Genomic DNA, 24806 nt, shown 5'->3' with positions numbered 1-24806 from the left:
AAAACCCCATGGCTTAACGTGAAACCTCAAAGTTTTGTCATACATCCCTACATTACCTCACCTTAACCACTTGAACCGAAAGTCATTTATGCATCATATTTCATAGAAAATAATGTATGGATGATTATAAAAGATCAATAAATAAACTTTAATTGATGGTGCTTAAAAGCAAGCAACGATATCTAACAACAAATATGTTGCGTTTTCCTTCTTAGCCTTTAAATGTCACATTGATATTAATTCCGGTATAAATGAGCCACTTTATTTCTATGATATACACTTTACTTTTATATTCCACAGAAAACCAATAAGTTTCTTACTTATTTTTGGTATTTAAAACTATGACCTTAAAACAAAAATAATGCTAGATGGGTTATTGGATAATTTTATGAAACGAATAAAAAATACTCGTATATTATCATATCTAATCTAATATACTATCAAGAAGATAGTTCAATTCTTACCAAAGCCATTTTCTCCATGTTTATGGGTTTCCTTCTACCGTGTTTCCCTGTTGCCTGTTCAGATATGATCGAGTGAGCTACGTGTGACACCATGATATTCCGTCCCATGATCCGTTAGTGATTCACAAACTTCTTTCCTTTAACATGACATCTATCACAAACTACATCTTTGTTTTTAATCTAGTCAACAAATTTATTCTACGTAATTATTACTATCATATTTGACACTGGACTAGAAATACAATATATTTATTTATCTAAAGCTATCTGCTTAAATTAAATGTTTCATTAAATGATACCTCAATTTTGACTAGTGTATATACGCAACAGTACTTGCATAGATCATACATCAACCAAATTAATGTTACTATTATTGATAAAATTGATATCACGCACAACATTCGAGATGAAAATAATAAGATTACCACATGGACATAATCATAATGACATGCAAACTCTGGATCTTAGGTAGGAGAAAACATAGTTACAATAACTAACAAAATATCTATATTTTCTCTCTATATCTATATATGATACACTAAACCAAATATTTACTAACAATTGACCAACTCTTTTGTCATTCATATTTGTGCATAAGAAAACTTCAATTTTTATATTATGAAATGTTGGTTGTTTAAGATTTTGACCATTATGTTCTCCCATAAGGTATGTATCTCTTAATGTGGAAGTTAAAGCTATACCAGCTATATGGTGGAAGTTAAAGCAAACACAGACGCTTATAGGATGCTAACCTGACCTTACCTGAGCTCTGTCTTCTATTTAAACATCTCAGGTAACTTTATCACTCACTGACAATACATATACTTACACTAGAACTCCCCTTGATCCAAACAAAGAACAAAAATAGGGTTTGCCTACTCAAGTAAGAAAGTACAAAATTGCCATCAATTTTCATCAACCTCATTTTACGTTGGGTACCCTTTGACCTTCTTCAAAGCTTTTATCTATTCATCTAATGTAGTAACGATAAACAAAGAATATGCACCGCAATCATGTATTCATCTAATATCTAAAAACTAATCGCCATGAATAAACAAGTTGAACCTTAGTGGATCGTGACGTTGGAGCTATTCTACCACTTACGTAATAATAATGAGTATAATAATAACATTTCCCTACCGTGATAAATCTACAACATCCACAAGTTGGGTAAGCATCATTGATTTATAATAACAATGATGTTACACTTGATTCTGACCTTTCGGAGAACCGATCTTATCGCCCTTTAAATTATGAGGATTGGTGTTTATAAGCATAAATTACATGTAATGTCAAAGAACTGTTGGTTGATTTTGCTTTAAGTGAAAGTGTGGTCTTAAAGTTTAAAGTACACAAAAACAAAAAAGTTAGAGGTATTCATTAAATGATCCTTAATTAGTGTCCAATATAGATACAACAGTGATATGTTAGTGATCACGATAGATAAATAAATAATGATGGTAACGTGTTACCAAACTTGATTAGAAACATCTTAAAAAACATCTTGGATACATTTAACTTTTGAAAATTTGCAACTTTTTTTCCTGGGATACTATTTGGTTTTTTTACAAAGAAAGATGTCGTTTCAAGCTAGAGAGTTGAATGTGCACATGTAGCTTCAAACCCCTTTGACACAGACACACTGCCAACTATTAATACTAATGCACTGTTGAGATTACAATTTATGAGAACAACGATATATCGTTGATATAATTAACGCTCATAATGGTTTTGATGACTAACCTGCTTTAAAGGTACATGTTTACAAGCAGAAAAGAGCTAACGTTCCTCCATTAATACCTGTTTAGGCACAAATCCACTAGGTAATATTAAAATAGCCACATGGAAAAATGTGATAGAAAACAGAATGATGTATTATCACATCATACAGAATGGGCCAATAATAAACCACTTGAAGATTTCTCAAGTTTCAATCACTCAAGAAATTTCAGATTCTTTCAAAGATATTCAATTTACTAGTCTACTACACTTGGGTTTATAATCAAAAGTAAAATCTAACGAAGGGACATGACAGAATGGGTTTGAAGGTGTTTGTTTACCTATAATATGCAAGCTTGTATCATAATATGGCCTATCAACAAGAAACTTACTTAATGATGAGTTCACAGATGCTGGTAGCACAGCAAACATCAGATTCTCGTATTTGACAGAAATTAATGTTAATTAACAGGTTAGAGTATGATGTTAATCTACTTTAGATAACAGTATTACCTAAAGAACCACGAAAGGAGGAACATATTTTGGAATACTGAGAGTGTAGGAACAATGGGAAGTAAAAATATCTGTCAATCTTAGGTCTTCCGTAACAAAAACTTACTAGCATTTAGTATCGTGTCGTTGCTTACTATTGATGGGAAAAAAACAGGTTATTGCATTTCACTGGTCAAGACCAGGTTAAGACTCAGAGACTTCTAACAAACTTCAATTACTTGAGGAAAATGTTAAGCTTCAACCTGATATAGTGAGAAACTTAAGGTCCCATAAAAGAATTATTTACCACTACATAGTGAAGTATGTGTAACAATCTAACGGGTAAAAAATCCTTAAGTATAGGTTGTCGGGTATATCCAACTTAAAAACAATAGAAGATAATACATATTTAATTTGATTTTAATGGAGACAATCTAGCAGACACATCCCATGGAAGAGATGGCAGATCAAAGACTACAAACCCAAGGGCTTTCAAGTGATGACAACATTCAAAGGCCCGGGTCCTAATACAACAGATCCACTTCATAACAACCAATTACAAGACCATCATCCAAAATGTAAAGACAAAACACTTCAATTATTTGATCAAACCGTCAAAGCAACTTGAGACAAAGAAATGAACATGCCCAAGGGGATAAGTATGATGCATACTATTGCCTGATAGAGTGATGTAATTTCTATTGACTTATCATGCAAAAGCATGAATGTGGCGTTAATACTCTAACTTCTTTATGGCTAAAAGTCGTTAAAGGGCTTCAGTTCTTTATAATCAAGGTTCTCGTTCCAAAGTTTGTAAAGATAAGGTTTTTTTTGTTTTTTAACATTAGTGATTGGACTCAACGGCATGCCTCTTTATCGTCCGGTAGATTTCGACCACGTCACCAGCACAGTCAATCCGAGGGTATGACTGGCAGTGGAAGTCCCACTACCGTTTTGGAGGAAACCAGCTAAATGCTAGAGAAAACCCCCATGCCCCAACTCATTGGCAGGGACTTCCAAATATGCCTTTCAAAGGTTTCGAACCCGTGACCAACATTTGGCTGAAAGACATAAGGGGCATTAAATATCGAGTTGGGCTAAATCCCAAGGACTGTAAAGATAAGGGTTTAATTAAGGTTCCCTTAACTTTATTGAAGTTGAGTCTTAATTTTTGAAGCATCATTGTCCATCTTAGTATCTTTGGTTTACTCAAGAATCTCTAGGCTTGAGTATTTATGTTTCCAACCTGTTGTAAACGTTAATGATCTTCTCTTAAAAGAATTTACCCTATTTGGTTGTTAGCTTGTTGCCTCATAGAGTAATGTCTCTCCTATTGACTTATCATTCAAAATATACTTATCATGAATGTGGCGTTGATACTCTAACTTCTTTATGGCTAAAATTGGTTCAAGGGCTTCAGTTCTTTATAATGAAGGTTCTCATTCCAAAGTATGTAAAGATAAGGGTTTAATTAAGGTTCACTTCACTTTATCAATATTGAGTCTTAATTTTTACGCAATCTCTATCCATTATGGTATCTTTGGTACACTCAAGAATTTCTAGACTTGATTATTTCTGTTTCAAATCTGTTGTAAACGTTAATGATCTTCTCTAAAATTTCTCTCTTAATGTCATTTTACTAAAAAAATTAACAGCCATTGACCAAACCATAACCCTCCCTCAAAGACCCAACAAGGACGTTCACTACCAATGAGGCCTCATAGCCACTATACTTAAAAGAGGTAAACACTTGATATGCACAGCTGTTGAAGAATGTCTGTTTTTGTTGATCATATTATCAGGATATTAGCAAATAGAGCTCACATGATTGCTATTATGCAAAATATTCAATTTACTTGAACGTGGTTATATAAAAATTCATATATCAAACACTAACATCTAGTCATCTAGGCATCTGTTAGGGTGTATATTTAGATCAATTAAAACATGCAATGCGAGTGAAGCTAAATTCAAAAATTAATATTACTTACAGAAAGAAAGCAATGGTGATTACTCCATGATTTTGTGATGATTTAGTTCATTTAGTATCTCGGTCAAAGATCCCGTAGTGTCATTCACAAACTCATCTTTGCCCTTGCATGCTGACAACTGCTCCTCAAGACTCTGCACAAGTGATTTTAGTTTCTGAATATGCTTCTCTTGCGATAGGATAATCTGCATCGGCAAGATAATGTGTAATAAGTAGCTGAAATGCACACAATTTCAGAAGAATGGTCGCTTTATGATATAACTAATAACTAAAAGCACTACCAGACACCGTTTGCTAATTTGTCCTCACTGATTAAATTTGGAGTGCCCAACACATGCACTTATTGTTGTTACTATCTAAGCCAGATGAAGATTTGACAGTCTGGGCTACAGGGGAAAGTGACCACTGAAGTTATGATAAAAAAAAAAAAAACTCTTATTTCTATAACCCTTTATCGGCGAAGAGCTATGGGTCTTATATTTCAACATTTATAATATCAAATATACGTAAGACGATATATCTATACATAAACATGTATGCATATACTACTTACAAGTTACTAATATACCTTTCCAACTGGTGTTGTAAGTACAGACCTACTGAGGAATTAAACACCATATCTACTCGAAGGGACAAGAATTGCCAGTAGACACCAGTATCACCTGATCGTTGCTTTATAAATCTTTAAGAAGCTCTCACCAAATGAGGGTGTTTAAGCACACAAACATAGGTATACTGTGACGATAGTTCCAACTCCACCAACTAAGCCTAGTTACCCAAAGTCTCACTAAAAGCTAATCTTAGTATTGAGAACAACATGATACTACGTATTTCAGATTGCCTCTTAGTTATGCAATTATTGCTACCCTTGACTATGCGATTATGAATCATATCAAAACTCCAACAATTTAACAACTTCATCTTGAGTCTTTAATCTAACTAATATACAGGAAAGAAATATTAATGCAAGAGAATGCATCCGTTCATAAACACTGTAACACAAGCAAAAAATAAAATAAAAAATCTAACCAGTAATTAATTATGCATGAGAAACAGCCAGAAGCCAGGAAATGCACACCAGATCAAGAAGAATTGAATACCAAACAATAGGAGGCAATTTGGAAAAGCAAAAACACGAAAATATTGATAGAATTCCTTTAGTTCCAACCTAAATAGAAAGAAATCCATAACTTCTTATATCCTTTAGACTTGAGCATTCAAAGCCTAGCACCGAATACTCAATTACATGAATATGACCATGCATACACGTGTACAAATATACTCCTTAGAAGTTACTACTTTTACCTTCACAGGTTGAGCCATAAGCGCAAAATTAGTGACAGTTTTAACTCCATAGAGGACCTCAATACTCATTGTATACTGACAGGGGAAACCTATGTTGCCATTTAGCTTCAAACTTTTACCAATTTAACGGATAATGATAGTCTTACTATAGGATTAAATTCTAGTTCAGTCCATATATCTTCAAATGAGGATACTTACTCCTATTACTCCAGATTAAAAACCTCAGTAGTAACTCGTACATATCTGTATGCCATTTTGCTAGCTTGATCAAAACTCCATATCTGACTTGTGTAATCCGTCCCATTCGAATTACAGTCAAATTATGACTTATGCATCAAAATTTAGTGTACTGATGTGCTACATTGACAGGTAGCATATCCTGGAGTATCATAATTCATAACAAAGAATGAACTTAGATAGAAATAGAAATCACTAGTACCTAAGTTAGCCTTATTGTAGAGAACACAGCACATAGCAGAAAGACCCATTCTTTTTCTGACAATCGGTTTTATTGTGTATTTTTGTTATTATATGATGGCTGAGATGAGTAAGAGCGCTGATGCCATAATCATATATGACGGCTGAGACGACGTAAACTTTAGGATGACCAATGTGAAAGCAGATAGTGAGCTAAATGAAAAAATGATATGACATGATATACCATTAACTGGTTTGTCCACTCATAGGCAACCTCTAGGATACATCAGCTACTGTTTTGGAACTACGGAACTACCATAAGTTAAAATATAAAACGTAATGTAGAAGACCTAGAATTGTGGTAAACAAGTCATTACACTTGCTATTGAAATCTTCAGTCTACTTTGAACTGCAAACTTAGGAGTGGGGGTGGGCAGGCTGGATGCAATATAATAACTCTTAAGGCAGGCTCCCTCGGGCCATGGCCAGATCTATCATTTAAGGCAAGGTTGGAATTAAGATATTTGCGCTTAATGCCATCAGAAGAAACTGGCTTTGGCTTGGTTAGAATGTGTTTCACACTGCGATTTTATGAGCCTCATCCACCACCAACCAAGTCTAGTAGCTCATCCACCACAAACCGGGCTGGGTTAGGCTTGGCTCGGCTCTATATATTTATATAATAAGTATGTTCATTTCGAAAAAAAAGATTGCTTATAATAGTCCCTCATCCACCACCAGGCACCAACTAAGCCTAGTAGCTCATGTCCCACTAAAATCTAACAGTAGTATAAAGTAAAGCTAGAATCTTCTTACTTTGTGTAGCAACTTAGTTATCCTATTACTACTACCAGTCTACCATTGACAAATAATCATGCATATCAGTAGATATTATTAAATTCATTTGTTGACATATAGCATGCACTTACACTTAACACATCTGATTAACGGCAAAACTTATTGAAACTTGTTTTACATGTAGCTGCCCAATGACAAAAACCTAAATTTACAATAATTCAGAAAGGAACATACTTTCTACACGAATAATGAATGCCAACCCAATCGGGAAACAACACCATATTCGCAAAATTCATCTCCTACAGAACCAACTGGGCTACACAATTCAAGGTTGGCCCCAAAGTCGTAATCTACGGGGATTAAACCTTAGGTTTTTATACGTATATACGTTACATATCATACTAAATAACACTACAAACTTATCAAAATCAGATACAAAAAAATTCGGAAACTTACCTTCTCTTTAACAGATTCTTCCCTATCTAACAAATACTGTTGTTTTTGTGAAATCGCAACCGGCCTAGCTTCGACCTCATTTACAATGTGTTGGTTCCACTCAAACTGAGAAGTGAAAACCAAAAACAATAGCAACGAAACCAATAAAATCGGCCTCGACATCACCGAATCACCTCGCTCTATTCACCCTGCTTAAAAAAAACATTTTTTTACACATTTTTGTACACAAACATATGACTAATTAATCCATAGCATGATAGCAAGTCCACAAATTCTTAAAAAACAGCATATAATAACATCATATATATACATAGATGATAGATATAGATGTTTGTAAACCCTAATGATTCTCTTAATTAAATGTCTAGTAATGAATATATGTGGTGTGGTGAATGTGGATAAAATTAGAAAGATTGAACTGAGAAAAGTAAAAGATAAAAATAAAAAAATTGGAAGGAATGAGATTACCTGATGTGGATCCAAGATGGTCAACAAGTGTGCTTGTTGTGAAAATGTTTGGGGGCGATGTTTTGTTTGTTAAGCCGACAAGAAGCTGTTGTGGTGAGGAGTGTTTGCTTTTTCCTATTTTAGATGATCAACAACATAAAAAGAGGATTATCTATAGACAAAATCGCCAATGAAAATTAAAAAATAATAATAATACATTTCAGACGAAGATTATATTACTCGTATCTGATTTATTGAAAAACTAGTGTTCTACCCAGTCTTAAATATATTAATCAAAGCTAAAAAATTAGAATTCGAATATATTAAGTAGATAACTGAAATCAACTTAGAATTTTGTTAGCTGAATAGCCACTCCATCGGTCAAAATATTTTCAAAATTTTTCGTCCATTCATCATTGACCGAGCCATGTATGATAGTGTCCTGCAAATATCAAAAAAACATGGAAAAAACTGGTAAGTTCTGTTAGTGTGTTTCTATGTATTTAATCTAATTTTAAAAAATAAACCTCAAACAAATTAACCATAAGAATCGAATAAACATCTTTGCATACAGATCCAAGAAAATCATTTAGGATAAAAAAGGAACCCAACCAAGGACACCAAACGTCGATCAAATGATTTTATCGGCTAATGCAAGAAAGATAGGAAAACAAACTGTTGATAAAAAAAAAAAAAAAAAGTCGAGCCAAAATCTTGCAAAGCCATCTCCGGTTGTGTTAAATCCTAAACATAACGTGAACCGAAGGATTTTATCTAAAGGTATTATTTAAAACTGATATCATGTTTTTTCATAAGATCTGAAGTATCTTTGTCATTCACAAACTAAAATAATGAATTGTTTCACCATGCTAAATAATCATACTAAAATATTCAACATCATCTCAATATGTAGTATTTTCCCTAGATAGAATAACAGCGGCTAAAAAATGACACCATTAATGAGCTAGTTTCAAAACAGATTCAAAATAATCATAGTCGATATATTAAAGTAATCATAATATTACTCATAGCAAAATTCAATTTTTTATCTAAAAGTTTATAGAAAGATATAATCATAAATCTTAAATACACACAATTAATGAGCTACTTTCAAAAGGATATCAAAATAATCAAAGTCAATATATTAAAGTAATCAGAAACATATTCATAGCAAATTTAGATTTTAGTAAAAGGCGAAAGAATAGTTCGCTTTATGTTCACTGCGTGGCTGCGTCAAATTTAGACTTTATATCTAAAATGTTATAGAAAGATATAATCGTAAATCCTAAGAGTTAATATATGTTACAAATACAAAATTTAATATATAATATTTAGATTAGTTAAGTCACATATCACAACTTAATCAATACGAAAGTTAAAGAAGAAACATACGAAAATTAACTCCATATAAATATTGATTTCAGTTTACCCTTTTTTTTCAACTTTAGTTAAATAAAAAATTTACAGTTTCTTATATTTTAAAAGTGTAAACTATATAATTTGAAAAATACATACCAATTCATCAACAAAGACCATCTTGAACGTTTTGATTTTCTTCTGGTTGTTTCACTCCGAAACAGTCCATACATGCACAACACGGAGTCGTAAATGATGGTTAACATGTGTTGACTTAAGATCTTCAAGATGAACTAATGTGGTCATATTTTTCGTTGTTAAATAAAAAGCCATAACGAACCTCAAATTAAATTAAAAGAAATAACAATAAAAATAACATAAGAATTCAATGTTAAAAAATAATAATGATTAATTATGTGCAAAGTATATAAAAAGAAAAACCCTTTTATAGTTGATCGTAGCATCTTTTTTTGTTGTCGCACGTGAGTTATATTATATATTACCAATAAAAACGAAAAGTGTAAAATAATTATTTTTAAACTGGGAGAAATTATAAATTGGTGATAAAAAACCAAAAAGTGTAAATTAAATATTTTTAAGTGTAAATTGGTGTTGGAAAACCAAAAAGTATAATTAATTATCTTCAGATTGGGTTAAGGTGCAAATTGGTGATGAAAAATCAAAAGTGTAAATTAATTATTTTTAAATTGGGTTAAAGTATAAATTGGTGGCGGGAAAAAAAAAGTGTAAATTAATTGTTTTAGATTGGGGTTAAAGTGTAAATTGGTGATTGAAAAACCAAAAAGTGTAAATTAATTTAGATTAATATTAAAAAATTAAAAGATTAATAAGGATGGAAGATTAAGCTAAAGGAGGGGGATTAGGGGTGTCAAGTGTACCACAACTCTCTCTTTTAGTTATATTATAGATGCGTTTGACAAAATAAGTGATTATCTATTTATACTATATCTATACTATATTAATAAACAAACTACTCTTTCTTTTTTTAACTCTCTATCTTTAAAATACCCAACATACCCTTAATTTTCAACACATTTATAACTCACACACTAAATCTTCCCAATATATCCCTAAAACATTATACACCATATTTATTCAAACTATCTATCTCTATTATAAATTAATTTAAATATTTCCACCTAATATCTCTATAATATTCTTAATAAAGTTATTTACAAAAGATACATCCCTTAACCATAAAATAATTACACTACCATTTACGTCAATTACTTTTAGATTAATAACCACATCGTTACTACTACCGCCACTAGCACCACCTGTTGCCGCTACCGCCGTCGCATTGTGCGGGTACCCATCTCGTTAATAAACAAACTACCCTCCATTCTTTTCAATTCTCTAACTTTAAAATACTCAAAATACCCTTAATTTTTAACACATTCCTAACTCACACACCAAATCTACCCAATATATCCCTAAAATATTTTACACTCATATTTATCACAACTATCTCTTTTATTAATTAATTTTAAATATTTCCACATAATATATCTCTATAATATTCTTAATAAAGTTATTTACAAAAGATACACCCCTTAACCATAAAAATAACTAAACTACTACATATGTTAATTACGTTTAGATTAATAACCACATCGTTAACACACTATATTAATAAACAAACTACCCTCCCTTCTTTTCAACTCTCTACCTTTAAAATACCCAAAATACCTTTAATTTTCAACACATTTCTAAATCACATACTAAATCTACCCAATATATATTTCTAAAATATTTTACACTCATATTTATCTAAACTATCTATCTCTTTTATTAATTAATTTTAATTATTTTCACATAATATCTTTATAATAATCTTAATAAAGTTATTTACAAAAGATACATCCCTTAACCATAAAATAACTATACTACTACTTACGTCAATTACGTTTAGATTAATAACCACATCGTTAGCACCACCCGTTGCCGCCACCGCCGCCGCATTGCACGGGTACCCATCTCGTATTTTCATATTGAGAACGCAGTTTTAGGAAAGTAAATTGAAACATGTTTTTTCAAAATATAATTTTTAAACGCATAATCTTTTGAACGCAATCCTAAAAACCCCTAAAAATACCAAAATATGTAACTTTCTTTGATTTTAGAAGTGATGCATTATGGGCAAAATAGTATGGAGGTGTTTCATTTCTTGTCAAAATAATAAGGAACTCCGATATTCAAAGATAGAGGATGTTAAGTTAATCACTTGATCAAAAACCTCTATAATTTAAAAAATCATAACATATACTCAAAATATGTTTGTCGCATGGATCCAAATCTCTCTTAAAAATAACCTGTAAGCAAACTATATACTTTAAATAGGAATACAACACGTCTAAATTAATCTCCTCATACATTGCCGATGTTGAAACCCAAAAGGCTAAAACCAATAAAAAAGTGTTACTTTCATCCTTCTTACAATTCTTTACCATACCGAATTATTATCAATTCTAAATTTTAAATTTATATATAAGTTTCTCACAACAGATGAACATAATGAGTTATTATCAATTCTAAATTTTAAATGTTGTATGGATTCTAATTATGATTGTGCTTTGTCCTGTCTTTGTGCCATGATTCAAGCTTTGACTTTGGCGGCTTCACTTAAAGGACAATGCCCATCTAAAGCCCAATATGCATTGGCGTGCCCTTTTTAGTAAAGTTGTCTAAGATATAGAGGTTTACTTTGACATAATCAGTAGATAAAAAGTTATCTTTAAATGTTTACATGCACTACATGCTTAAGACTTTGTCCTTGCCTATAAATGGGTTAGAGTAACATATATCACATGTGGGGTATCATACTATTTTCAAATAATCCTTAAAGATCCCTTACTTTTTGTTGACGAGACATGCCTTGTTTGTAGCAAGGTGTGTTTAGATTCTTTTATGGAGCATGCAGTATAATGTCGAGAGCTCCTGAGGTTTAAATAATGACACGATTTGGTTATGGATGTTCTTTTTCACATTTTCAGGTGGGCTTTGATTTTTACTAAGAAAGAAACGTCAATTAATTTTTTGACCAACCTGTTGGAAGGAAGATCAACACTTAGACCAGCTCACCTTTTGGTCTTTGGATGGATGAGGGGAAACACACATATGTGGATCTAACAGGGGTCTCCCCTCTTGTGAACTTAAGATGCGATACTTTCACGTCGGGTCATGCTGTTTTAAAAATTGCTACATGCAAACACAAGAATACGTGTCTGGACTACCAATACGTATTTATACCATTTAATACCTTTAGTTTTATTGCACTTGAGGCGATCCGAAAGTTTGTACACAATAACATTAGGATGTCAACGTCTATGAATATTACTTTTAAACATTTTGGATTTGTGATGCAAAGGGTTAACTCGTAGCTTGTTGCCCTTCTGTCTATTTGTTATTTAATATACTATTTTAATGAGAATTTTAAATCTTACCAGAAAACTGAAAAACACCGTTTCACACACTGAAAAGCCAAATCATCCTCCCTTTTATAAAAATAAAAATATAAAATAAAAGGAACACATTCCATTAAGCGTAGAAAAAGAATCAGCAATCAAACTATGGGCAACGCTCAATCACCAGAGGGCGCCAATCCTCGTTTCACTTCCGCCATCAGGTATCTCACTTTTACCTTTTTCATTCTTTCAATCATTCTATGCCAACTAAATTTTATATACTATTTTTTTATATAATTAATTCACAGATCTTTTTCTGAGAAAGAACTCAGCGACCTCAAATCCTTATTCGAATCTCTCGCCGCTCAATCTCAATCCGAAGGTCATTACATCTCCATCTCCGTATTCAAGGTTTACTATATTCTATTTTTCATTTTTTTTTTATAACATTTATGAATTATTATTATTATTATTATTAACTATGTTATTTTAATTGTTCATAGGCTTATACTGGAATCAAAGGACCTTTAGCTGATAGACTCTATGATTTAGTTTCACAAAACCGAAAAGACGACAAACTTACCTTCCAAGACCTTATTATTGCTAAAGTAACTCTTTCACTCCCATATTTATTTAGTGTTGTATATATAGTATTTGTATTATTATTTTTTATAATCATATAGGGTTACGTGTTTCTTAAATGCATCGAACATTACCCGTAAATGTATCGCGTGCATCCATACGTACTTTAAAATCTGCTATTTTATGCATCGAACTTTCAATTATTCCTATTGTATATATCTTGGTTGTTAGGTGATCTAAACCGGTGGCACACCACTGGTTTAAATGTTTAACAGGTTAGATATATGCAATAGAAATAATGGAAAGTTAGATGCATATAATTGTAGGTTTTAAAGTATGTATGGATACATACGATAGGTTTACAGGTAACGTTCAATGCATTTAAGGAACACTTGACCTATAATAATAACTAGTTATAAAATGATTAGGTAATACTTTATACATTGGTTTATAATCCAGGGGACTTACGAAAAAGGAACTAGAGACGAGATTGATGAATTTCTGTATCAACTATGTGATGTTGATGGTGATGGCAATTTAGTGAGGTAAATGGATTAATGTATTATCATGTTATAATGTGAATATATTTTGAGTAACTGTTTACACTTTAGTGACTGGGAAGTTCTTTGGATGTCTGCAACCTCCAAACTTGACCTTTCGTTAATTTTGAATGCTTAAGTATTGAATTAATTTTTGTATTTGTATACATAATGCGCTTCAATCTTATGTGGCCGATTAGTTTCTTTAATGTAATGTCACCGAAGTATTCGAATTTATATATTTACGTTGCACGTAGTCAGATAGGCCAATAATGGCTGCTAATAGTAAGTATGCCAGAGTGCTCTTTTCTTTTAGAAATTTCTTATAGTGTTGTCTTGACCAGCAGGTCTGACTTGGAAGCTGTTATAAGTGAAATACTTGATAATGTATTACCTGTAAAAAAATCTGAACCCTCATCGGTGTCTGACCCCAAGTCGATTAGCATATTCCTTGATGCTTCCAAATTTACAAAGGATAATGAAGGAAGTTCTGAAAAAAGTATGTCTTTTGAAGATTTCAGAAACTGGTGTCGCCTTATTCCATCTGCCAGAAAGTTTCTTGTAACCTTGTTGAAGCCAACGTCAGGTATTTATAATCCGAAGATTATGTTGTTATCTACTGTTTATAATGTTCCGATAATTTAGGAATGTTGGTTGATCTCTTTACTAATATATCACCATTGTTGTGTGCATTATGTGTGGAACAGATACTCAAGTTCCTCATTTGGTGTATCAAGATGACATCGATTCTAGTATGCTGCTATTGAAGGAGGAGTATGCTTGGCACATAGGAGGAGCTCTTTCACATCAAGAATTGGATGAATGGAAACTCATGTATCATAGTGCATTTAATGGACTAAGTTTCAACACGTTCTTGGGCAATATTTCGTGGGTAGCTTACTTCATCCCATTAATTTCTAAACATAAACATCTGATAGCCAAAAATATAAGTAGAAACGACAATATATCTTGTAAATTTGGTATGAGTGCAATAGTGATTTTTCTTATCTGCCAATTGCTTGTTTTAATTGACCCGCAGAAATGCTGAAGGCCCAACCGTGTTGATTATAAAGGACAAGGAAGGCTACATATATGGAGGTTATGCTTCTCAGCCATGGGAGAGGCATGCTGACTTTTATGGGGACATGAAGACCTTCCTATTTCAGCTATATCCTACAGCATCTATATATCGACCTACAGGTGCTAACAACAACATACAATGGGTAAGTTTATTTTTTACTTATGTTACTAATAACATGCTCTACAATAGTAAGGTTCCCATCAAGTTCTAACTATAGCTAAATAGGTACATGAGAGACCTTTTGAACCGATAAGCCTTGTACCTATTAATTCATGAAGCCGTCTTCTTTTCAATTTCACATGAGCGTGTTGCACCTTTTACATCGATTTTGAATCATGATAAAGCCTTCAAATTTTTTTAGCACTTTACCTTTTGGAAGTGTCACGGAAGTTCCAATGTGTCCATTTCAGGGAAACATGTCCTTTTTGGGGAAGTTTTTCAATACAAACTCTCTGGTGCTCATTTTAGATCTGGCATGATGTATGGATTGGGTACCAGGTCTAGAGGGTAAGGTTGAAACTAGAATTGGTCAATTTAATTACATGTAGAATTGGGTCGCGTCAGGTTTGATTAATATGCAAACATTCCTTTGTTCGTTTGTGAAACATTAGTAACTAAAATCTTTGAGATAATATATAACTCAAATTGACTTGCTCATATGTAAAGTCCTTGATATTGGCACCTCTGAATTTTAGGAAGTTGATGTTATTGATTGGGATTCCAAAGAAATCTTTTGTTAAGCCTTCACCTAGGTATATTCATAATCTCTGACGATAGTTCATTTATCTTCTTAAACTGTATGGAATCAAACATTGCACTTTTAGTGCAATGGACAAAGTTATAATTTTCTTTTTGTGCATTCTCTTTTTGGATGCAAGTCGATGTCCTTTAATACATGAAATAGAAGAAAAATTATATTGCCAGTGATTTTTTAAGTTCTGATTACTTCAGCTTCCTATTCTTTTATGCTTCTGCCGACTGATGGTTTGAATTCTGCCGCCTACAGTGTGCAGTAAACTTCAGTTCAGATAGCATCCCTAATGGCATTGGTTTTGGTGGACGTACAAGTCACTTCAACCTATTCATATCATCAAACTTTGATAATGGTCATACATTCACCGGGCCCACCTTCAACAATCCTTGCTTGTCAAAAAACAACCACATATACCCTGAAGTGATAGAATGTTGGGGAGTTGTACCAAAGGGAGGTCAACAAGAAAAGCAAGACGGAATCAAAGGTACTGTGCTGGACAGATTTAAAGAAGACCGTAATATGCTGAATCTGGTTGGGTTAGCAAACTCAAGCAACTGATTGTTCGGAAGCGTAAGAAACCCAGTTTATAGTGCCCAATCTTGTTGGATACTATAAAGTGTATGGTGTTTCTCAGCCTGGTGGAGCAACTTGAGTTGAGATTTTGATGAACCCATCTATTTAAAGGACAACATAGCAAACTTGATGACTAGTGGTCTGGTGTCAGTGATCCCTAAAAACTTATTAGATGTTGCTGAATGAGTATATTGTCGCATTGAAGCTTTTCCCTGTGTGAATGTTATATGTGAATCAAGTAAAAGAATCTGTATTGTTTTTTCTTTCTTTCTCTTTTGTAATTTTGTGAAATAAGGCGAATAGTTGGTGGCTTGGTGCAGCCTCCACTATGTGTATGTGGCCCGTCTGGTATATGCTTTCATGGCATGAGAAGTCTGATTGCATGACCTGAACTGTCCTTGCCATTGCATTTTGTAAGTTGTTCTGGCATAATAACTAAACACCTGGGAATCCCGGGATCATCCTTCGCATACTCCACAACTAGGCTGGTCCCGGTGTCCACAACTAGGCTGGTCCTATCTCTTACATAATAACTAAACACCTGGGAATCCCGGGATCATCCTTCGCATACTCCTTCAGCACACTCTACCTTATCAACTTAATAGAAGATTCTCCAGGTACGAAATCCATTTTCCTTTCCGTGTCTACTTTTAACTTCAATGGTATTTATCTTTCCTGTTATCTTGCATATTTGTTAATATTTCTTTCTAAGTAATGATATATCATTTTAACTCGACTTTTTAAAAATCCTACTAAGAAAGATACTACTGTATAAATGAAGATATCAAGATTATTCAAAAGAGGAGACGAGGAAAGATAATAAGTAGACATTCGATGTTATATAAGACTTTTGTGTTGTAAATGGCAAAAGATACATTCTTGCTCAGTGGGGATCGATTATCTATTTTTACATACTTCGGCGACATATAGTTATAAAGAATCTATAGATAAGCCTACAATATGACTACTTAAATCGATACTTCAGGCCTTTCAAAAAATAAAAATAAAAAAAACCCCGATACTTCAGTGATACTTAAAGACTGCAATGAAATATGTTGACTAGCGGTTAGTACTAGTTCGCATTACTGGTAGACAGCATGTGTTGGCAATTCTTGGTTATATTTAGCGTTCATGCATAAAAGGACCATATGACAGTAATAGGCGAGTCAATTATAGCATTAGATAACTTGAGACAAGCCTTTAATTTGATGGGATATCCAGCCATTCTGATGAAAAGTTGATATGTTCTTAATTTTCAACAACTAAACTTCCAAATTGTCAATCCACCTGGGAATTTGAATTCTTTAAATTGGACGAGACCATGTCTTGAACCTATGGTGTGGTATGTTCATCATCACATGCACCTTTAATTTTTACAAGTGTGCTGATAGATAGCCAGAACCGACCTTATGTTGAGGTCTATTTGAAGATTAGTTAGAAGCATAACCCAAGAAAATTTATCAAGACTCGAATCTAGGTGGATCCGTAAAATTTAGTAGGAGAATTAAGTTAATATTGGCGTTCGTATATGGAAATGTAGTTCAGTTTTGACATTGTATTTTCGAAGTTTCAGTTCAGGTTTGGTCTCTTGAATACTCAGTCTGGAAATCTTAATTAGCCCTTAAAGAGTTCAATGTGTTTATATGTTGGTTTGCAGAACTAGAAGAATAACCATCAACAATACACTAAAATTATTAGACATGATCAATTTAGACATAAGTATAAATTCAAAAGATGGTTTACATCACTTTCTTGTACCCTTGTGTGTACTATATAAGATTAAAATCCGTAAGTATAAGTTAAGGATTAATTTTGAGGGTGTTGGAACATGTTCCATGATGAATTAAAAATGCTGAATCCACCATCAATAAATAAGTTTTGCCCGCTAATGTACTTTGCCTCATCGCTTACCAAGAAAAGGGCGGCTTTAGCAACATCATCTGTTTCACACGTCACGCCCTTAAGGTTAGCTAGCGTGTTCATCTTATTTTCCACAGCCTTAACATCCAGCCCAAGGAAGCCTGTGGCCTGGGGTGTGGCTATCCCATAAGGTGACATGCAATTTACCCGAATGCCAAATTGCCCAAGCTCTACTGCTAAATTCTTGGTGAGTCCAACCACCGCATGCTTTGCACAAGTGTAAGCATGTGGGGTTACACCACCAATACCTGAAGAAATACTAGATGTTGATAATATCGTGCCAGCTCGTGCTGGTACCATAACCCTAGCAGCATGTTTCATGCCTAGAAAAACGCCTGTGATGTTTACACTAAGTACTCGTTCAAAGTCTATCTTTTCATTGTCCATGATTCGTTCCTTGCCAGGACCCATGATCCCTGCGTTACAAAACATGATATCGAGTTTACCATAGGTGGAAACTGCAAGATCTACCGCATTTTTTACATCATCTTCGTTGGTTACATCACAATGGACATATATCGAGTTTGATGAGCCTATGGCCTCACAAACAGCTTGACCAGGTTGGTCTTGTATGTCTGCGATGACTATTTTTGCACCATGTTCAGCAAAGAGTTTTGCTGTACACTCCCCAATACCACTTGCTGCTCCTGTTATTACTGCTACCTTTCCCTCTAACCTATATTACCATGTACAAATAACATCATAATCAATTTATTAAGAGATGCAAACAAATGTAAAACTCAAGGTAATATATTAGTACTAGCAAGTTGCTAGAAGGAGGGTTATTAAGTTATATTAATTGACATCCAAAAACATCTTCCAATATTAGTTATCTCCCACTTAAGTTTTTTCGAAAATTAGTTCTCTTCCAAAAACATCTTCATTTTCACTCAAGTTTTACAGAAAGAAGGATATGTTTATAACTCATTATAACACAAAGTATAATAAAGACAACAATTCAAAAACTTGTATGCTAGTAAAGGATAACCTTCTTGTAGTGGTTGCCATTTGGCTTCGAAGAACACGAATGATTGAAGTGACTAAGAAACAAAAATGTTAACAGTTTATGTGGATATTTGTGGACTATATTTTTGCTATATATATAGAGAACCTAATCTTCTTCTAGTGGTGGTGGTTACTTTTGGATAGGGCTCTGTAGGACACAACGAACACAAACTTAGTCCTTTTCATGTTCATCCGTGATAAAGAGTTTACAAACAAATAAATGAACATGAAACGATATTTTTACTTTTTTTTAACGGCCAACGAAAATATTTATAATCACAGTCCTAGCGGGAAGCTAGAACCAACAAAATACATTTACATTGAAACACCAAACATTGAAAAAGACACACCCAAGGGCAAACACCAAAATAAGTTATACTAAACACAAATGGGTGAGATATTAAAAGTCTTCCAGTCTTTCCAAGTAAGAGTAGCAAACTTAGCCCTTGATTTGATCCAAAGAAAACTCAATGCTTGGACCTCGTTGAACATACAGGTCCTATTCACTCATTTCCCTTCGAATAGTAATCGATTCCTTGACAGCCAAACGGTCCAAATGGCCATAAGAATAACACCATGTATAAGTTTACGCCAACGTGTTATCCCCCTCCAAACACTATGGGCTTCCAGCAAATCCCGAACCCTAAGTGGAAAGATGGGCGGAAAACGACACCAGTGGGCAATATCCTGCCAGATCCCTTGTGTAAAAATACATGAGACAAACAGATGGTCTGAAGTCTCATCAAACTCACCACCGATTGGACATCGAACAGAAGCAAGCGAAACATTACGAGATTGAAGAGCAGTTAGAATCGGAAGTCTGTTTAACTCCGCCCGCCAAGCATGAATAGATACTCTCAGAGGAACCCAATTACACCAATAAAGCAAGAAAGGAGGTCGAATATATGACTGTTCATGTAGTTTCTGTTTAATGCTTGCCAAGAAAGGAGGTCGAACATGAAACCATATCTAAGTTCATTCGTCTATATTCATGAATGAATCCAATAGAAATGAACACAGATAGATAATCATATGGTTAGAAACATTATACTTCATATCCAACATCACACAAAAATGAAAAAGTTGACATGATTTAGATTTAAAAAGTTAAAAAAGTATAGATGTTATCTTTTGATATAGATTATTGTTACAAATAAAACATATATATGTATGTAACCGAACATATATTAGCAAACGAAATATCAATTCGTCCAATTGATAGATTCAAAACCTGGCAAACCAGCTTTTTAATTTAACGGTTGGCCTCATATAGGAGGCTGTTAACGGCAAAATCTCATATTTTAAGAAAACTTTTTGAATTTAAAGATTGTGGTGTCCACTTCACGTATTTATGAACTCACGATTCATGGCTATATGCAGGATGCCATGGCTTTGTGCGATGCTGGATTGTATGACTGTATGAGTACCTATCGGTACTTATTTTATGAATACTATGCATCTTGATTAGTTATTTGTATTGTAGCCTTTATTTATGCAATTTAAACTACTTAGATTAAAAATTCAAATTCATATTATTTTTTTGAACAACAAAAAGAAAAAGAAAAAAAAACATTTTCAAATTTAAAGATCCCGTGGATACTTAAACATGTCGAATGATGGATTAACGATGCTCAATCCACCATCAATAGACATATTCTGTCCACTAATGTACTTAGCCTCGTCACTAGCTAGAAAAAGAGCCCCATTGGCAACATCATACGTAGTGAGCGTCACACCTCTAAGGTTAGCGCGTGAGCTCAGTAAATCCACAAGAGCTTCCGCTTCAAGCCCCATGAAACTACTGGCTAATGGTGTGACCATTGCATAAGGTGACAAACAATTGACTCGAATCCCAGATTGCCCAAGCTCTACTGCTAGGTTCTTGGTTAAGCCGGCTACAGCATGCTTTGAACAAGTGTAAGCATGTGAAGCCGCACCACCAATATTTGAAGCAAGACTAGCCATTGATATTATTGAGCCTGATCGTGCTGGAACCATAACTCTAGCAGCGTGTTTCATGCCAAGAAACACGCCAGTCACATTGACATTAAGCACACGCTCAAAGTCTGTTTTTTCAATATCGACGATACGTGCCTTGTTAGGATCTACTATCCCTGCATTGCAAAACATGATATCAAGTTTCCCGTAAGTGGAGATTGCGGTGTCTACAACTTTTTTTACATCCTCTTCGTTGGTTACATCACAACGGACGTATATGGAGTTTGCGGGGCCTATGGCCTCGCAAACGGACTGACCAAGTTGGTCTTGGATGTCGGCTATAACTATTTTTGCTCCATGATCAGCAAAGAGAATCGCGGTACACTCCCCAATTCCACTTGCGCCACCGGTTATTATTGCTACCTTTCCTTCTAGTCTATAGAAATTTGTAAACAACATTCAGAAAATTTTATAAATTAATTATGCTACATCGAGATATAAGCAAATACAAAATCGCACTTTATCTATTTGCTTATCTCTACTAGTATTATTTGTTAAGATATAAACAAAACGATGGTGACTTTGATCCTAATTAATTCTTAAAACTAATATATGTATAAGAGGTTTCCTAAATACAGCCGGTATATACCATAAAATTCAGGAGGTGGACTTTTAATATAGAAAGTACACGTTTTTTATGCACGTTAAATCTTTAGTAGGGTTGCATTTAGCATTTCTCAAATAACAAATTTACCATTATACCTTTATTTTACATGAAACTAATTTTTAAATTTAAGGTAAACAATAGCCTGCCACCATATCCCTTTGCCCCATACCGACACAATTGCCACCATGCATGAATTGGGTGGATACATATATTCTAGGAAAGTTAAAGAAAAAAAAAAAAGGTTTTCGTATTAAGAGTTAAGACCTATACCGTCTATACGTACAATTGCCAGTGCACCTTTTATATAACTAAATGAAGCATAAATTGCGGTACATATGAATATATGATGGCTCAATGGTTACTCAGATAACAGAGATCGAATTTATTGATAGGCCTAACTATAGATGTGCGAGCTAGACTTAAAATTATGATAAAAACGATATATAATTAACAATGATACATTATTAAGATGAGGTAATTAGAGAAAAATCATAATCCATATGTCAATCATCGATCTAATCAATTAAACTAATATAGGTCTTTCTTTTAGACATGTTTTATCATTACTTCTTTCATAAAAACTTAAACAATTGCAAATGCTAATAGAAATCAAGAACACATCATTTTAAAACAGAAATATCATATTATTCCATATATATATATATATATATTAGGCAAAACTCAAACCAATAAAACCACGGACCTCTTGGTAGTGGTCGTCATTGAAATCCGAAACACAATGAATTGTATAAAATGTGGCTACAAGAGTGAAGAGAAATTTCCTTTTTGGGTGAAGAAATTAGAACAAAGAATAGTAATAGTCCATATTTTATAAGTCGATGGAAATTGTCTATTTGATAACATACCATTGGGACCCAACTTTACATAGAGAATGTGTCTAGTAATGGGCACCACGAAAGATGCACAAGTTGCCACAAATGTTGACGATACTTGTGGGCTTATGGCCTAAGTTCACATTTATAGATAAATACAAGGTTGAATATATTATTAATTGTTTTCATATCAATTTCATATCCCTCCAACCCACAAGTACGTACATGATTCGTGAAAATACAAGATTTTGTTTGATTTGGTTTGGTTTTCTACCCAAAATTATAGCCGCATTTCTGTATGTTCCTACCTAAACTTACAATAATTACATATATCTTTAAAGCGGAAGAGTCATAACTTCCATTTTTTCAATTATCTTAAATCTCACCATTTAAATATTTACAACTTATTACGGGATCGGAGGAGGATAATACATAGGTTAAGAACTCGAGTGAGTATAGTGAGGTTGAGAAATCGGTAGTGCGGGACGATAATAAGTTGATTGTGTTGAATGATTAACCGGGGGACGTTTTGATGTTGAAGTTGCGGTTGCCTTCGAACTTGAGGTCGATCGCCGCCTCGTCCACAAGATCGTGAGTTGCCAGCAACATTTTTTGCTCTTCTTGGATTCATGAAATGTGAAAGTATAGTATGTGGTGATATGGAAAAATATAAATTTGGTGATTTATTTTGGTTAAAAATTTGTGTATTTATAGGTGAAAATAGAGGAAAATTTTTTTAATGAAAAAGGGGGCAACGGTCATTTGATCGTTGCTTGTTTAACCCTCCAACACATTCCAGCGGCTTATGAACTATCTGAGACCCAACCCGCTCAAAGCCCGCCCGATGCTCCATCCCCCTAAAAGTATTTTTGTATCTTCCCACCTAAACTTACATAATAATATTTAGAGAAAAATATTGTGTAACTGTAAACCTTTACTTACTAATTTTGAGATATAAGAAATCAAAACAAGTTAAAATTTTATTTCATAAAAGTTCTAATTAAGCTTAGATATTTATGCTATTTTATAAAAATTCTATTTCATCTTTCGTTTTAAAAATAGTTAAAATCAAATGGGGGCATCAGAGATGACTTAGTTGCCCTTAATAAACTTTTCCAACTCATAAAAAATTATTCAATTTGTCTTTAATAAATTAATTTACACTCTAAACTCTTACCTTTACAATTGCATTACAACAATCTGTCATTCAATATTCTGTCATCACCACCTATAGTAGCCACCATGACCACCGCCGTCGTATTATGCGAATACCATGTTAGTGTAGGATAGTGTTTGTAAGTCGTAAGATTACAAAAGGTAAACGGCGAAGGTTTAAACTGTTTGAGTTACCAAAAGATGACAAATTGTTTTTCAATAAGACGAACATAGTATCCGCGTGTTGCAGCGATTGTGGAGATGAAGGACAGTGGTGGAGATCAAGGGAGGCGGCGGAGAAGGAGGGCGATAGCGGTGGGTGATAGAAGGTCGATGAAAGTGTGTTATGATTAGAGAGAATGGGGAAAGGGGGGTATATAAGAGTTTTACTTTTAAATAGGGGTATTTTAGGAAGAAAAAATATGCTTAGGGGTATTATGAGAATATGAAAAAGGTGCTTAATTTCTAAAAATAAAAGGACAATATTCACTGTATTGTTAAGAGTTTTTAATGAAGAAAGAAAATGAATGGGAAGGAAAAATTTATAAAATGCATTTTTAAGATTTTTTATAAAATGGAAAGGAGATGAGAGGGGAGGAGAAAGAGAGAAAGTTACAGTAAATTGCTCCAACATCTTTTCTCTCAAAATTGGACTGATTTGTTCCCCTTCCATTTTCTTTCCTTTCTTCATTAACCAAAACTAAAGAATACAATCAATGTTTTATAAATGTTTATAGATATAAACTATAGATACAGTAAAACATCTATAATTTAATACTCGATAAATTAATAACCTCGATAAAATTAATAATTTGTCTTGTCCCAATACAAAATTGGACTCCAATCAATAAGATAATAACTTTTTTGAAACCCCAATGTAAATATATTAG

At 33.5% G+C, this 24806-nt stretch overlaps 4 protein-coding genes across 7 annotated transcripts; 1 reads left to right on the top strand and 3 right to left on the bottom strand.

Annotated features, from left to right (window-relative positions):
* Positions 1-314: 314 nt before the first annotated feature.
* Positions 315-8217, bottom strand: LOC122582096. Of its 3 annotated transcripts, none has more exons than XR_006321096.1 (5): positions 8110-8217; positions 7642-7829; positions 4667-4850; positions 2208-2264; positions 315-518 (listed from the first exon to the last, which is right to left on the bottom strand). XR_006321096.1 is itself a non-coding variant. In XM_043754454.1 (4 exons), exons 2-3 carry the CDS (start codon positions 7801-7803, stop codon positions 4686-4688), a joined length of 327 nt encoding a protein of 108 aa, XP_043610389.1. In that variant the 5' UTR covers positions 7804-7829; positions 8110-8217; the 3' UTR covers positions 1909-2264; positions 4667-4685. The 3 variants fall into 3 exon arrangements, 1 of the variants encoding a protein (XP_043610389.1); XR_006321097.1 differs by lacking the exon at positions 315-518 and adding an exon at positions 607-625; XM_043754454.1 differs by lacking the exon at positions 315-518 and having other exon boundaries at positions 1909-2264.
* A 4748-nt stretch (positions 8218-12965) lies between these two features.
* On the top strand, positions 12966-16661 carry LOC122581933 (MTOR-associated protein MEAK7). Of its 2 annotated transcripts, none has more exons than XM_043754256.1 (8): positions 12966-13090; positions 13178-13280; positions 13373-13477; positions 13911-13996; positions 14335-14576; positions 14698-14878; positions 15030-15213; positions 16078-16661. In XM_043754256.1, the coding sequence occupies exons 1-8, from the start codon at positions 13035-13037 to the stop codon at positions 16381-16383; spliced, it is 1263 nt and encodes a 420-aa protein (XP_043610191.1). In that variant the 5' UTR covers positions 12966-13034; the 3' UTR covers positions 16384-16661. The 2 variants fall into 2 exon arrangements, with proteins under 2 accessions (XP_043610191.1, XP_043610193.1); XM_043754258.1 differs by having other exon boundaries at positions 12967-13090; positions 14338-14576.
* A 1405-nt stretch (positions 16662-18066) lies between these two features.
* On the bottom strand, positions 18067-19402 carry LOC122581941 (secoisolariciresinol dehydrogenase-like). Its single transcript, XM_043754268.1, has 2 exons — positions 19307-19402; positions 18067-18994 (listed from the first exon to the last, which is right to left on the bottom strand). Exons 1-2 carry the CDS (start codon positions 19324-19326, stop codon positions 18205-18207), a joined length of 810 nt encoding a protein of 269 aa, XP_043610203.1. The 5' UTR covers positions 19327-19402; the 3' UTR covers positions 18067-18204.
* Positions 19403-20836: 1434 nt separating this feature from the next.
* Positions 20837-22723, bottom strand: LOC122583053 (secoisolariciresinol dehydrogenase-like). Its single transcript, XM_043755494.1, has 2 exons — positions 22632-22723; positions 20837-21697 (listed from the first exon to the last, which is right to left on the bottom strand). Exons 1-2 carry the CDS (start codon positions 22649-22651, stop codon positions 20905-20907), a joined length of 813 nt encoding a protein of 270 aa, XP_043611429.1. The 5' UTR covers positions 22652-22723; the 3' UTR covers positions 20837-20904.
* Between the last annotated feature and the right edge of the window lie 2083 nt (positions 22724-24806).

The sequence above is a fragment of the Erigeron canadensis genome, chromosome 9 (genome assembly GCF_010389155.1).
Source record: "Erigeron canadensis isolate Cc75 chromosome 9, C_canadensis_v1, whole genome shotgun sequence".
In the NCBI taxonomy this organism is placed as follows: domain Eukaryota; kingdom Viridiplantae; phylum Streptophyta; class Magnoliopsida; order Asterales; family Asteraceae; genus Erigeron; species Erigeron canadensis.
The sequence above is the reverse complement of the archived record's forward strand: the minus strand, read 5'-3'. Positions and strand labels throughout refer to the sequence as shown.